This window comes from Solea senegalensis, linkage group LG4 (assembly GCF_019176455.1).
Source record: "Solea senegalensis isolate Sse05_10M linkage group LG4, IFAPA_SoseM_1, whole genome shotgun sequence".
In the NCBI taxonomy this organism is placed as follows: domain Eukaryota; kingdom Metazoa; phylum Chordata; class Actinopteri; order Pleuronectiformes; family Soleidae; genus Solea; species Solea senegalensis.
Window position 1 is genome coordinate 11,133,164 of NC_058024.1, and position 15,298 is coordinate 11,148,461.

Sequence of the window (15,298 nt, forward strand, 5' to 3'; positions counted from 1 at the left end):
ATGACCTGAGGTGACCTCCGTGGGGCAAGTCCAGAAGAAAGCTGAACACAGGAAGTAGAGGAAGGCTCTATAAAGATCGTGGCTTCATCCGCATGCTGTTTTTTTTTGAAAATGGCATTTTCAAACTAACAATCTGCATCCAGACAAGTTTTTCAGCTTTGCAGGTGTGTTACATACTAACACACCTGCAAACATATATCAGGTGACTAGTCAGGTACACTGAGCACGCACAAGCTGCTGTAGACTCTCAGTTTGCTTCGTTTCAGAAAATACCACAATGTGAAACAACAACTAAGAATAACAAAAATAACAAAAACAATGAATCATCAGCACTCTAAAAAAAAAAAGAAAAATCTGGATGCATTCGCTCCTTTCAAAGCTAATTTCAGAGTAAACAAATACCAGTTTCACCTACTTCTTTGGCCGAGTATCAAAAGATACACTGATAGTGTCTGCCACGTTCAAAAATGTTGGCTTTTTATAAATAAACAGATGCACATTGTAGTGGATGGACATCATGACCGCATCCCCTCATCTCAATTGAAAAAAACATGTGAATGGCCCTGAAAATCTTAAACCTCTGGATTTTGGCTCTTAAACACCAGAGTAGTGTGAAAATCACTACCACTAACATAAACAGAGGAGTGTGGAAATAGCTTGCATTTCATTATGAAAGTGTTAGGCCTGATTCACAGTAGACACATGGTGTGTGCAACATAGCTGCATTCTGTCATGTTTTTAATTTCCACACCCATGTTAACAGATGACAGTGTTCACACTGCCGGTATAATCCAGATATTATTGCTGTAGAACACAAACTTGGAACTTTTAAACGTCTCCTCATTCTCAAATTAGGTTTAAACTTAATCACATTTGCACATTTTGATCTGAAACCACATCTTTCTCTGTAAACATCACATATAATGAAGCGACGCTGGCTACTTTGCACTTTGGCAGCTCCGAATGGAAGCCAGGAGGTGAGTGTGACGTTTTGTGCAATTCGATCTTCTAATTCCCAGAAAACCATTTAAGTTCACGTCAGTAAACTTCAGACATATCCAGCTGGACGATCTGGAATCTCCCCTCCATGGGAAATAGCAACAAGAAAAAAAATTCATCGGTTTAGCTTTGGTCAAGTTTTCTCATCAAAAGTTAATTAAAAATATTTTGTTTGTCTATTGGAATTGTGTTATAGCAGCATTTCTCAAATGTTTAGTTCATGTCTCAAGACCAACACTATTATTAAGCTTATAGTTGTTATAATTGTTAAAGAAATGGCACATCAAGCAGATTAACATGACATCATATTTGACTAAGAAAAGCCAACCACAAACCACCTTATAAACAAATGTGTAATCATAGGTTTTTGATTAAAAGGGTACTTGAGTTGTATCAGGTACTAATGTATAGCCTCTGCTGACAGCGTTGTGCAGGCAACCGATTGAGACACAGCTCCTGCTGATGGTTGCCGACGTGGGCACACAAGGAACAGATTTGAGCCACTTCATAAAAGGCTCCGTTAATAAAAACATGCTCCTCTGTAAGTCTATATGATATCTCTCTTGCTACTTTATCTCGATGTTAAACTGCACCAAAGTCCATAGTGAAAATATTCATGGTCATGGTAAACAGTTGTTGACACACGACTGCAACCATTACAAGGTCAAATGACTTATTTTGTATCCATACAGTTTTTAACGTCCATTGTGAACCATTCTGATTCGCCCAAGTAACATCAACTAAACAAACACGTCAGCAGCTCTTGTCTCCCAACAAGTCAAAAATGTCCATTTTCTCTATGGATTTTGTTGTGGGAAAACAAGCAGTTTACAAACTGTAGGTCCCAGTTGGAAAAAGCAAACATTGTTTTGAAGATATCATATCACATCAAAACTAAACTTATAAAACTATAAATGTAACATTTCTGGTCAACTGAAATAAAAACTAAACTGCAATAAACTGTCCTTTATGGTTAACCTGTAGATAAAAGAACCAGTGGAGGAGCCTGTCAGTTAACTGTCCACACAACTGTTTTTTCTTTGTGTCCGCTGACTTGCATTACTACCTACGAGCTGCTGGTCACATTAGACCAGATAAAGCTGCAGCAGCAAACCCAACCCTTGACATTATTGAGCCAAGTGAGGTTACATTTCACTTTAGGAGTTGCATTTCTTCGCACTTAATGAATTTATGTCCAATATACACTCTCCATTTAGCTCTACTAACTCCCGGGGGAAATATCAGAATCTTTAGTAGTTCGGCGTTCGACATGTTCACAAGGCAGTTACAAAGAAGCTATACTCACAATCCTCTCCTGAGTAGCCGGCCACTATCTTGGGCTCGGGGCCCCATCCCTGATGGTTCTTGGCTTGGATCTTGATCTCGTAGGGAACAAAGGTGGGAGTGTTCTTCACCACGAATGAGTGTCTCTTGACGACGTGCTCCTTCCAGTCCTCGTCCACGTCTTGTCGTCTATAGCTCACCTTATACTCAAGGCCAGGACCATTGTGCTCGATGGGCAACAAGGGCTGAGGCGAATGCAAGTGGGCACAAAAAAGGAAGAACACTAGTGTGAAGAGTTTCAGACTGACGTTCACCGTTGCATAAGGCGCTTCACTGCTCAATGTCACTGCCTCTGTGGGATTAAGATGACAAGCTAGACCAGTGAACTGCGTTTGGATCACTGGCAGAATTCTATCCCTCTCTCTATTAAAACAATGGAACAATTGACCTGGTCTTGCAGAAAGGCTTTTCTTTAATATAAAGCCTGGTATATGTCTTCACTTGGTATATGTCTTCACAGATGAAAAGATTTATCTCCTCACAAAAGTCTGACCGTGAGAAATAGAATGAGACACCCTTTTTCTACGAAGACGAATCATTAACAGCGGGAGAGCTCATGAATCCAGGATTCATGACAAGGCGGCCAGATAATAAGTGAAGGAGAGATTCATCTTTCGACAATGAAGCTGAATTTATTACTGTACGCATTAAAAGAAAAATGTTCACTTTCACGGGCCCTCCTTTCTCTTTCAAATCAAAGAAAATGAGCACCTTTCATAGCGACGCCAGAATATGGCCTTTCTAAAGATTTGAAACACAAAATGAAACATCAAAAGTGGGCAAATTCCATTTCTTACATTCCTATTGGTAATTGCTTATTGAACACTGATAAAATATTATCTCTATTCTTTTAGAGAATATCTTTGACTTCCAAAAGCTATGATGGATGTGAATAATTCACTTTGCAAGGGTGATACCCATTACAGAATCTACTGTGAGAGGATAATAAAAGACCAAACTCCTTTCCTTACCTCCCAGTTGATATCCATTTCGTGTGGTAAATGACCCTCGATTTTGATATTTTCAGGGTTCTTATCGGGGGCTGTGGAAAAAGAGGGGATATAGATTTTGTCAGCATAGTGGAATAAATCTCCAGTGAAATAGGCACACAGCAGAGCAGATTTTCAACAAGAGTAGAATCAATTATGTAGCAGGTCTGAGTGTTTCGAAACTTCACAGGGCTGCAGTGTTGGCAGCTCAAGTGGCCTGGAGGAGCTTATCAAAAAGTATAATAAACAATAAGGGAAGGGAGGAAGCCTCAGACCTGCTGGGACTGTTTTGTATCTCTCTGTGGGCTCACTGGGAGGGCCCTTCCCCACAGCGTTAACTCCAGACACGCGGAAGCAATAGTCGACGTGACCGTGGAGTTTAAGCATGGCCGAGTTGTGGTTCCCGGGTACTCGAAGCAGCTCCTTCCAGTTGCCAGGCTCCCACTGGTTTTCCTCGTACTCGATGATAAACTCTGTAGAAAGGTGGAGAGACAATCAGCGCTGTGGCTCTTGCCAATGGAACTGCTTATCTAACCACCAGCTGTGAGGGAAAAGTCTTCAAACTTTGCTCTGTGCCTGTATATTCCTCAGAGAGCCTCATCATAAGTCACGCCTGGATGAATCAATAATAGACTCATTTTTGAAAGACGCCGTCAATCTAATCTTTCAGCGCGCAGTGACGCCCTAGATGTGTATGTCATATGAAAACCAGCCACTGCGCGACGCATTTATCCAACGCGTACTATGAATACGCTACTATACTGACACCTGTGCATATGAATGCTACTTTTACCTGTGATGGAGCTGTTGTGATCGTCCCCAGGGATCCATTTCAGTTTCACGCTTTTGCTCTTGTATTCAGACAGCATCAAGTTTTCAGGCGCATCGGGGGCATCTGACAAAACATCAAATCGACAACACAACCACATGAAAAATCGCAGGCACATCAATGTGTGCAGTGACAGAAAAAAAAAAAAAGATAAAAAGGCCAACGGAAGGAATGTTCAATGAAATCAACAGCCAAACACAAACGGATGTGGAACAAGCTTCATGGATGCATGGGCTTCCACTGTTTAGTTTAGACTTAAGGAGGTTGACAGTGTCTCACAGACACAGCACTACACTGCGCTAATTAAGCTACAGTGTGCGAGTGCATGCGCTGCTTTGGCTTCCTGACATATCGATCCGCGTGTGACTGGGTCATACATTAACGCTGCTCCCGATCCTTTGACTCTGCAGCGAGAAATACTGTTCACATGTTAGCTCACCTAAGACCATGAGCAGCGCTGAGGCCGTGACTTGGTCCACCGGGGTTCTTGCCACACATGTGTACACACCCTGGTCCCCTTGGCTGACATTGATAATGTGAAGGATACCATCCTCCACTAAGTATCTGTTGACAGAAAGATGGAGACACAATATTGAGTGATGAAATGGAAGAGAGTACAACGACTCTCCGGTGAGTCTGCAAGAAAAAAAAAAAAAAAAGAAGAAATAAAATCAAGTATCCCACCTTGAATTCTCGGTGTAGTTAAGGGCTAACTCTATATCATCTTTTTCCCACAGGAGCTCAAAGTCGTTGCTGAAGGACTTGTCATACTTTGCCAGGCATGAGAGCTGGGCCGTGGTACCTATTAAGATCTGCTGGTCCTCCGGGGCCATGACGATGCTCGTGGGATCTACCATGGAGAAGACTGTGTTAGATACACCTCGAGGACTGTGGGGCGCCGCAAGCACTGTTGCATGGCAATGTGCAGTTTACCTTTCACATAGAGCATAGCGTCAATGGCAGAGGAGCCCTCGATGTTTTTAGCCAAACACGTGTACTGGCCCGTGTCGTCTTTCTCAACACTGTAGATCTCCAGGGACCCATTATCGTGAACCGTAAATCTGGGACCCTCCACAGATTCAGAGGAGTCATCTTTGCTCCTGGAAAACATAGTAGAAAATACTTTTGCATTTTAATAATGGATAAAAACACATACACTCCATGACCACTTTGTTAGGTGATCACATGGTAGCAACTCAAGTCATTTAGGCATGTAGACAACAGGTCAAGACAGAGGGAAAACGCGTTTCAATCTCAGGGATTAAATTATGGAACAGTCTAACAGATGAGTTAAAGCAGAGTAAAAACATACATCAGTTCAAAAGAATATACAAAATACACATTTTAAATAAATAGAAGGATGATGAACAGCAGACGGTGATGGAAATGGTGTTTAAAGCCAGACGTATTCTCGTGTTGTGCTGAGAACATCCAGAACATTGTATACAACACAGCAAATATGGAAATATTTGGTGATGGGATAAAGGTAGGTACATACAAGTTAACACTTCTGCGATGTAAAATGTACGCGTGTCATTGTAAGTGTTGCACAAAAAACTATAACTGTAAGTTCAAACTGAGCATCAGAATGGAAAAGAAAGATGATTTAGGTGAATATTAACTGCTGATCTGCTGGATTGTTCCACACAACCATCTCTGGTGTTTACAGAAGTAAAAATAGATTAATATCTCGTGACCAGCGGTTCTCTGGACAAAAATGCCTTGTTGATGCCTGAGTATAAGGCCATGGATGAGGGAAGTGTCCAACAATGAAAGAGAACATAAATGATGAGTAAACAAGGCAATTTTAAAAAGGTCTGGGGGACTTTTTGCAGACCTGGTTTGGATGAGTGATGTCGGTGACCTGCTGGCTAATGAGGAAGCCATTAGTAAGTGAATTGTACTTGGGACATCTGATGGATCTATGTATTGTTTTGGAAACGTGCCTAAATTATGATTGTGCAACTGAATCAAACTGCTGTAAAACATATTTCCAATTATATTTGACCACTGAATAACCCATTCATTTTTTGTTTTGTAAATATTTGTATCTCTACATAGCATTTTTTATGCATAAATCAACAAAAGCAATAACCCAACGGATAAACACTACACTGTGAACATGAAATTAAATTTGCTGAAAATAACATGCCTGTTAAGTGACAGGTGTGTTTTACAGAAGCAGCAGGTCGGTGACTCAGAGGAACAGTGCACAAAGGGATTGCATGCATCAAGCAGTTGAGAGCTACTGCTCTCTGCTGGTGTGTAGTAGACAGGGAAGAGGAAAAAAAAAATGCAGGCTAACCAGGTGATTGTGGAAGGAGGAGAACTGAAAACCTTGCAGTGCATCATAACTCCCTTCCGCTCCACAGCAGAGTAATCCTCCCCGTCTTTGGTCAAAATCATGGGGGGCAGATCTGCAAACAAGCAGGACAAGCAGAAATCAGTCAAAGGTTGTTAGGAGAGCAGAGGAAGATGGAACAAGTTGTGACTGCAGAACTGTCATGACTATAAGAAGGCAGAAAATACATCTTCCTGCTTAAATAGCTGTTATCCACAAATTTCTCAACTTTATTTATAAAGCACTTTAAGCAGCCGTAGCTGAGACAAAGTGCTGTACTTGTAAAGCAATAAAAATACTAAAACAATAAAAACAATAAAACAACAAGAATGTTAAGACAATAAAGATATTAAGAGAATAAAAACAATAAAACACTAAAAACAAGAGCAGAGTCTCATGCTGAGTTGAAAGCCAAGGAATAAAAATGGGTTTTAAGATGAGTTTTAAAAATGGACAGTGAGGGGGCTTGTCTGATGTGGAGCGGGAGGACGTTCCAAAGTTTGGGACCGGCAATGGAAAAAGCTCTTGACCTCGGTACCTCCAGGAGCAGCTGGTCAGCTGACCTGAGACACCGGGCAGGAGCGTAGGGATGGAGAAGCTCAGAGTTTCAATGTTTTATGTCAGTTAACATATTCCTGAAGAGTAAATGGTAAAGTTTCAGGTCTTCAATAGAAGGTGATATCAATTTTAAAGTATGAGTCTCCATTGTGAAACTGGAAGAAGACATCACAGAGGTGCACTTTGCAGTGTAGCAGCTAAAAAAAACAACAACACAGCAATGGAAAGGTAATCGTGGGTTAAATGAGCTCACATCAGCCAATATGCGTCCACGCAAAGTTAAGGTTAGCTACGGTCACGGCACATTCAGGCCATTCCCTAAAACTACTGTCCTTGATCCAGGATACAAACAGTCGAGCGGAATCGATTTTGTTGGAATGAATTGTGTTTGACTCAGCTACTCTAGGTGGTAATATGCCAACGTTCAGTTTGTTACAATTAGCCTTTTTCCCAGTCGATCTGATGTCACAGACCAAAACAAGTTTAGCTGGCAGCTAATTATTGCTGTGCTGCCACTCACCCTGCTGTAAGTTGATGTATCATCAAAATAGTCTGGGAGACATTATTTGAAGGGTGAAATCCTACACCGGGTCGCTTTAAATAAGGGATACATATTGGCAAAATCGCAAGTTGCATTTCGTGTCTTTCCGTAGCATACATTTGGTCTCCTGGTCAGTCTAAAAATGCAATGGTCTGAATCTTGCAGATTGTTTTTCTCACTGTTGTCTTCATACGGAGGAGTGACCAGCGGAACATGCACAGAACATATACATGCAATTGTAATTACACTCCAGAATTCCATATTTACATGTATTTTAAAAGTCTGGTTTTAGTTGGACTAACAAAATAATAAAAAAAATGTGTCTTTGTTGTGCTAATTGCAGGGATGTTTGTGGATTAAAAAAAAAGAAAATCAGCAGTCAGGCTGTCAGTAACCTGTAATGAAAGCAAAGACATAAACAATAGAATAATGAGTTAGCCAAGCACGTGCACCTTATCAGTGGTAGTTGAAGCTTCCCATTAAAATTGTCTGTCTCGCCTAATCATTTACAGAGCCAGCAGCTGGGACTGAGCATTCAGACACTGTCCAGTGTTATTAACTCCTGTGTCACCGAGAACAAAGTCGCCACACAGGTGAAGAGCGACGTTGTTTTTTTAATCTGCCTTGTAAAAGCAGCACATGTTTGTCTTATGACACCGAAATCAGCATGGGCTTGTGGGGGAGATTGTTAGCATATAACATAAATGTCAAGCAACACCACTTGTTGCTCCACAGGGAGCAATTCCAGTCTGATTGAAGCAGCGCAGCTTGTAGAAAGCCTCTCTCGTCCGCACATTCCCCGGAATCGTCACTGCGATATGGGCAAATGCCAACATCATCTCCGGCTCAGGGGTTCGACTCATCAGGCAGCAGTCTGCCAGTGACTCACCACAGTGATTCAGACACACTGGAATAAATCTTTCCACTGTTTTTGGTGTGCTTGATAAAAAGGAGAAAAAAAACATGACACAGAAAGTGATCTGTGTGACTCAGGGAACATACATACTCATAATCATGATGTTTGCATTGGACAGCAGCTTCCCATGTCTGTTGGAGGCCTCACACTGATAGACAGCACTGTCAGATGCTTTGGCGTTATGCAGAACTATGGTGTCATCGAATGTCTTCCTGGCTGCCGGCGTGTCTGTGATCAACCAAAAGTAGAGTCAATAAAACTCAGTCTAAGTCAAACTTAAAAGTAATAAAGAGGTAATAAAATATCAACTGGTAATTGACATTCATTTATAGTAAAAGCTCAACAAAACCTCCTGTAAAATGAGTACATTTGGCAATTGGACATTGCAAATGTAAACACAGGACATAAAAAGGTGACACAACAATAAGAGATTAACAAAGCAGAAAATGACACAGTCAAACACAACAGAAACCAGACAGAGCGTGCAAGCTCATTAAACTAAGAAAAAGAAAAAAGGGAGTTTAGTCTGTTTGGGTTTAGGTGCATTTTAGTTCTATAAGGTTTTAAGCAATGCATTAAACATTATGTTGAACTATAATATAAATACATTTCCATAGTTACATTTCTTGGTGATAGTATTGTAATTTGTGTTAAGCTTGGTCACCGTGTATATTTTCAACAGTGCAGCGCCTCCTACCATTATCACTCCCTGCTACTTAAATAACAATTTAACAAACTCTTACTCGTTAATTGTTTTTTTTTTCAAACCTTCAAAATTGGCTTGTAGCCATGTTGGAAAACACTGCCCTCATCCAAACAGCCATGTTCGCTTCTCAACACATTTCACATCTGAGTCCTTCTACTCTATAATGTAAAAACTGCGCCGTCACACTTTTCATCACGAGTGGCATTGTGGTATGACAGATCTTTCTGGTCTGTTTCCCTTTCCCTTAGATACAATGTTTTCTTCTCACAGTGTGAAATTCAATTTAAAGAATCCAAAGCATTTGACAGCTCGGGATTATTCTCACAGCGTTTCACGGTGGATTCCTTCAACACCCATTTAGTATTTATGGCTTCAGTGACGTTCCCACCGACTCTCCCACACATCCTCCACATGTTAAACCTGATGTAATGTGTTCATCAGAAAAAAGGCAAACAAAATGTCAACAATGCAGGAGGAGTTCATGTTTTTTGAAGTGTGGTTGTACGACGTACTGACACATAATTAACACTGACTGCACTGTGAGCACAAGCAGCACAAGAAACAGAGGTTCTGCCAGTGGGGACCGAATTTAACTCTTCACAAAAGGCTTATCTACTAAAATCTATGCCTGACTTAAGCCTACGATATCTTTATATGTTTTCACTTAATGTCACAGTTATACACCCTTTTCTGATTGGTGTTGATCCAGTGCTATCCAAGTTCAAATGTGTTATTTGGTAACTTCTGTGTTTGAAATGCTTTATTTGGGTTTACCTGAATGATATAAACTAAACAAATGCACATTTTCTCGGGGTAACACGTGGTAACAGTTAATGTGAGACTGACCCTGCAGAGGCACACCGTTCACCCTCCATGTCACAGTTGGCTGAGGAGTCCCACTGGCCGAGCACTTGATGATCACCTCTGAGCCGATCATGCTGAGCTGACTCTCAGGCTCAAACTCCCACTCTGGAGGCTCTGTGAACACACAGTCAGCACAAACTGATGAGTGTGAGTTTCACACCGAGTATTTACAGAAAGGTGACAAAAAACCTCAGCCACACATGTTATCCAAGTTCACACTCCATGGCTAATACATAACATGAAATGACCAGAGACAGGAGGTCACACCAGCCAATCTTTTACCAGGAGGAGCCCAGATTAGGTTGTACAGTATCTAGGAATACACTCAGTACATTATTTTTTCCCTTTCTGTCTTCTATGGGATGAACCCCTGATATTTTACTGATCAGGTTTCAGCTGCCCTCCCCCCCGGTCCTGGGGTGGGCCACATATTTGAGTATTTTACACTTAGCGACTGCTTAGAGTGCCCATAAAGCAATAAATCATATCTCCTCTGATTTTGTCACCCCAAAAATGTGATACTACAATAACGATATACTTCACTTGAGTATTTCTATTACCTTATACCAGGGGTCTCAAATGACTTGTGGGCGACTGACGGTCTCGTCTGGTCCGTCGGGGGCCAGTCAAGTAAAAAAAAAAAAAGCCCAACTTTTTTGGGAAAAGCAACAGTTATGAGCTCATATCATCAATATGCCGTATTAATTCCTTTTTTTTTTATATGTACTCTATTGCCTCGTGTGAGCTTTTCTGTCTTTTACTTCTGTCTTTTATCCATTATTCTGTACAGCACTTTGTACAAATAAAGTTGGATTGGATTGGATAATTTCAAAATATAAGTGGTTGTTTTAATATGCAACAATAAAAAAATTTATATTTATGATGCAAAATTTATCTATTCATTTAAAAATAAAAAAATATAGAAATGACTCGTTAAAACTTGATATTTGGAGGGCCACATGAAATCGATTGGAGGGCCACATGTGGCCCCCGGGCCGCCACTTTGGGACCCCTGCCTTATACTGTATTCAAATTACATTTATCCACACGAGGAGCTTTAAATCCACTATATGTAGTTGCTACAAATTATACTTTCTTTCTTACTTTTCATTACACAAAATTGCAGGCGTTAGATATTAAAAGCATGTTTCATTTAACTGTCAACTATTTCACAAGAAAGAACATGGGAGAAAAGTTAAAAGAAAAACAAGTATTCTTGTAATGCCATAATAAGAAGTATCAGTTGGGGGTGGGTAGCTATTTATGACTGAACACTATTTTGTAGTATTGTAGTATTCACACTTTTAATTAACCGATGTGAGTTTTTCAACCAGCACTAATCTGGCTCTTTTTAAAGGATCATTAACTGGCACTGTTACTGTGCACCCGGCACTCCTACAGCAAATCTGCTCCAGACACGCGTTCAAAGAAAAGTGATGGATCAGAAAATGATTGTAATGACGAGTCAGTCGGATGTGATCGCAGCAGTGTAACTACCTTCTACTGTCACTGTGAAGTAATGCATGGCTTCTCCTAATTCGTTCTTTGCCAGGCACATGTACTTCCCGCTGTCTTCCTGGTCAACTCTTGGTACGATCAGCAACTTTCCATGATTCTCCTTTTTTGCTTTCAGCGGGAGATGATGACCCATCTTCACCCACTCGACCTGTGGAGTTGGACTAACAGAAAGTGAGAAACACAGGTGAGTCAACACGTTGTGAATTATCACCTTAAGTAAAACCAAAGACTGTGTGTAAAATGGACCTATTCTTGTAGTCATTATTACGATCTGTAAAATCCATGTTTCAACTTCTATCTTTTGAGATCCTGATTATGGAGAGAACCTTTTCATTCCTGTTCTTGTGACTCAATCATTATATACATACTTGAAAAGGGGAAAAGTAAAGCCAAGGAAGTAAGATGGAAGTAGCAGTTAATGGGCGACACTGCTGGTTGCAAAAAAACTCAATGGAATTTTAATGGAACTTTTTGGGAAAAACTATTTCTATTCAATTTGGTAAATTTTGTCCCCATTTTAGAGTAAATACACAAAAAAGCATGGCAAATATGAGTGGACACCAGGGTGATTGAGCACTTGTAAAGTCCAGTGAATCTGTGGCTGCAAAAACTGTTTTGGTGTCAGTCAAATTGCAAATCTCAAGGCTTCAAAATAGGTGTTTGTTCAACTACCAGAATACTACGTCCATTTCTATATGCAGACTATAATTGAGACATGTTATATAACAACAGGAAATCTAAAACCTGCTATTTTAAACTCAAGCTGCTTCCAGTCTAAAAAAAATCTGTCAAGTAAAACTATTTTTGGGTAAAAAATAAATAAATCCAGAATTACTTACAATCCCTCAGCAATACACTCCAATTTCAAGTCCTCTCCTTTGACCAGCTGTGTCTGTGACGTGTCACCAGAGGGCGTCAGAAGAGAGGGCCTTCTCTGCAGGATCGCGTTAGCTAAGGAAGTGTAGCAGGTAATCAGGCACTCGTAATGCAAATCAGAGGTGTAAGGAACTTCACTTAAGGCAACAGACTTCAAACAGCTGCATTGTGCACATAGCCGTGGATGATGCACAGCACAAGGGTGATTTGGTCACAAAACTTACCAGCTTCGGGACTCAAGTCACTTTTTTCTAAAATGGAGGTGAATGAGACAAAAAAAACTATGAACACAAGGGCAATGTAGATGCATCATGGCAAAACAAGACAGAAATCTCAACAGAAAACCAAGATGGTGCACGAAACAAGACGGCTTGTCATTGGGATGGCTTTTGAAGTTCTGTAAATGTCAACAAAAATAATCGCACCATGAACGATTTAGAGAAGAAAACAGAGTTTCGGTTGTAGGCAAAGAAGCTGCGGAGAGGGGACACCTACTTGTCTCGACAATGACAGACATGGCGGTCTTCTGAACGATGGTTCGTATTTTGGGGAAGGCGGCGAAGCAGCAGTAGTCCCTCCTGCTGTCCTTCTCCACCGCATGAGAGAAGTAAAGGTCGCCGTTTAAGCCCGTTGAAACGCGCTCGTCCTGTTCTATGTGCTGGAGATCTGACAACAGACACAACACAAGTTTTAAAACAATGCATTTCTATATTTGAAACCAGGGCTTCACAATCTCTATCTCTTGCAACTGTTTAGTTAAATGTTATGTCACCTTTGGGTGCCTTGTGTTTCAAAAATCCTCAAGCCTCTGTGAGTTACAGTAAAATTATTTTCAGAAACAGCTTTGAGCAACTTTTCAGCTTGTTTTCTTCTTTAATAATGAATGAGCTCATGAAGCCTCGGTTCTATATAATAAAGTATAACTAATTCCCACGACATTTTAGTGCAGAACTACTACTAGTATGTTAATATCTCACGAAATAGTGTGAAATATATTTTTTATTTTTCTTGTAATATTTTCCTGTGAAAACTTTGAGATACAGAATCAATTTTTAAATGTCAGTCAGCCTGTTTGAGCAATGTTTATGTAGATTTTAGGGATAAACACATTCAGGGGGTGTTACTTTAAACTGTGAAACCAACTGAAACAAAAGGTTTTTAACTTACTGATAGTCATCCAGTAGATCTGCAGGGGGGGTATTCCGGATGGTGGGTTACACTGCAGAGTAAAAGGCTGACCTTCTTCCACCACCACAGGATCGATTGTTTCTTTAGGAAACTTAGGAACATCTACATTGAAGTGGAGTGTCATACAAAGGGAAATAAAATAAGTTGGTGCAGTTCAACTTCTCTCCAGCAGATGTCAGTGATAGCATTCTAGAATGTTGTGAGGGGCCTGGTGCCTGAGCTCTGTCTGATTCATTCAGTAGATTGGAATCTGTGGGATTTTCTCTCTTTTTTTTTTTTTTCCAATCTAGAAACTGAAAGACAACAGACATCCCTGTGACAATTGTGTGTGGCTCATCTTCATCACTGCGGAGTGGCTGAAACACAGCCAAATTTAGTCAAAGAATGTGTTTGACAATTTATGGACTGTGCTGGTAAGGAAAATGTAACAATAGGAATGGAGAGACCAAATCACGTTTGATGTTTTCTCCTGTGCAGATGCTGGTGGAGAGGTGGAGCAAGCCTCACGAGCCTCAATGACTTTCTGCCACATCCAATGCAGTAAAAAGCTCACAATGAAGAGGTGCAGTCATTACACAGGACTGCCGCTCCTGAATCACTCTGAAAGCACTGTAACAGAGCACCCCACACACACACACACACACACACACACACACACACACACACACACACACACACACCACAGATTTATATTACTCACTGGGCACAATGAACTCAATCTCCTTCGATATGGCGGTCCCCAGTTTGTTTGAGGCGTAACAGCGATAGTTTCCCTGGTACTCTGTAAGGTTCCCATTATTGGGTATCACAAAGGTCCCAGAATTCTCTTCTTTCATTAACCGGGGGTCGAGAGAGGGGTCGAATTCCTGGCCATTCTTCGTCCATCTGAATCTACATAAAAGAAAAGGCAGTACTGAAATGTCAGGTTCTAAGGCTGAGACTACGGAAAGCTGAGAGTAGAGTCCATCGCGGCCATGGCATCAATGGCCAACTGTTGTTGTTTGTTACTGTTGTGTGTTTGGCTGCGAACAGGCTCTTCATCCTCAATACTCACTCTGGCTCGGGATTCCCCTTGGCTTCACACGTCACGGGGAAGCTCTCGTCGAAAGGGAAAGCAATGAGAGAGCTGGGCGACTGGGCTGTGATGGTGGGCAGCTGCTCAACTGGGCAACAAACAGGCACACGGGCACAGGAATGTGAGAACGCAGGCTTCAGTGCAGAACTCTGTCACACAGTACAATATTTGAAACGTCATGCTACAACAGTGGTTTCCAACCATTTTTTTTGGTCTCGTGATTCCTTAACACAAAGCAATGGCTTCTTATGACCTCCACATCAGAGGTAATAAGACCTTAAAGTGATCCCTGACTGCAGCTGCTGTGTCCAATATTCTTCTTTTTTTACTCCTTTAAACATCTTGGGATTACTCCTGCTGTGGTCTCATGAAATGTAAAGGCAGCGTTGGCAATGCGTTACTTGTGCCGCAGGATCATTTACATTTACTTGTAACACAAGTCATTTGATTAAACACAGCCCATTAAGCCCATCAGCTCCAAACAACGTGTTTCTCTGTAAAGCAGTGTTTAGATATGTTGGGTCACCCTTCATGTGAACACAATCAGACTAATC

The 15,298-nt window shown here is 41.0% G+C and overlaps 1 protein-coding gene across 6 annotated transcripts in view; it reads right to left on the reverse strand.

Annotated features, from left to right (window-relative positions):
- Window positions 1-15,298, reverse strand: part of chl1b (cell adhesion molecule L1-like b) — a 79,719-nt gene that overhangs the window by 19,833 nt on the left and 44,588 nt on the right. For 4 of the 6 annotated variants that reach the window (XM_044024150.1, XM_044024149.1, XM_044024153.1 and 1 more), the window contains 17 exons: window positions 14,724-14,832; window positions 14,370-14,560; window positions 13,649-13,771; window positions 12,977-13,147; window positions 12,706-12,732; window positions 12,445-12,556; window positions 11,585-11,766; window positions 10,070-10,201; window positions 8,608-8,745; window positions 6,467-6,578; window positions 5,095-5,261; window positions 4,846-5,011; window positions 4,601-4,725; window positions 4,126-4,227; window positions 3,608-3,805; window positions 3,315-3,385; window positions 2,306-2,528 (listed from right to left, as the gene is read on the reverse strand). In XM_044024150.1, coding sequence (XP_043880085.1) covers window positions 2,306-2,528; window positions 3,315-3,385; window positions 3,608-3,805; window positions 4,126-4,227; window positions 4,601-4,725; window positions 4,846-5,011; window positions 5,095-5,261; window positions 6,467-6,578; window positions 8,608-8,745; window positions 10,070-10,201; window positions 11,585-11,766; window positions 12,445-12,556; window positions 12,706-12,732; window positions 12,977-13,147; window positions 13,649-13,771; window positions 14,370-14,560; window positions 14,724-14,832 — 2,349 coding nt within the window. The remainder of the gene's footprint in view (window positions 1-2,305; window positions 2,529-3,314; window positions 3,386-3,607; window positions 3,806-4,125; window positions 4,228-4,600; window positions 4,726-4,845; window positions 5,012-5,094; window positions 5,262-6,466; window positions 6,579-8,607; window positions 8,746-10,069; window positions 10,202-11,584; window positions 11,767-12,444; window positions 12,557-12,705; window positions 12,733-12,976; window positions 13,148-13,648; window positions 13,772-14,369; window positions 14,561-14,723; window positions 14,833-15,298) is intronic. The other 2 variants (XM_044024152.1, XM_044024151.1) reach the window with 1 other exon arrangement.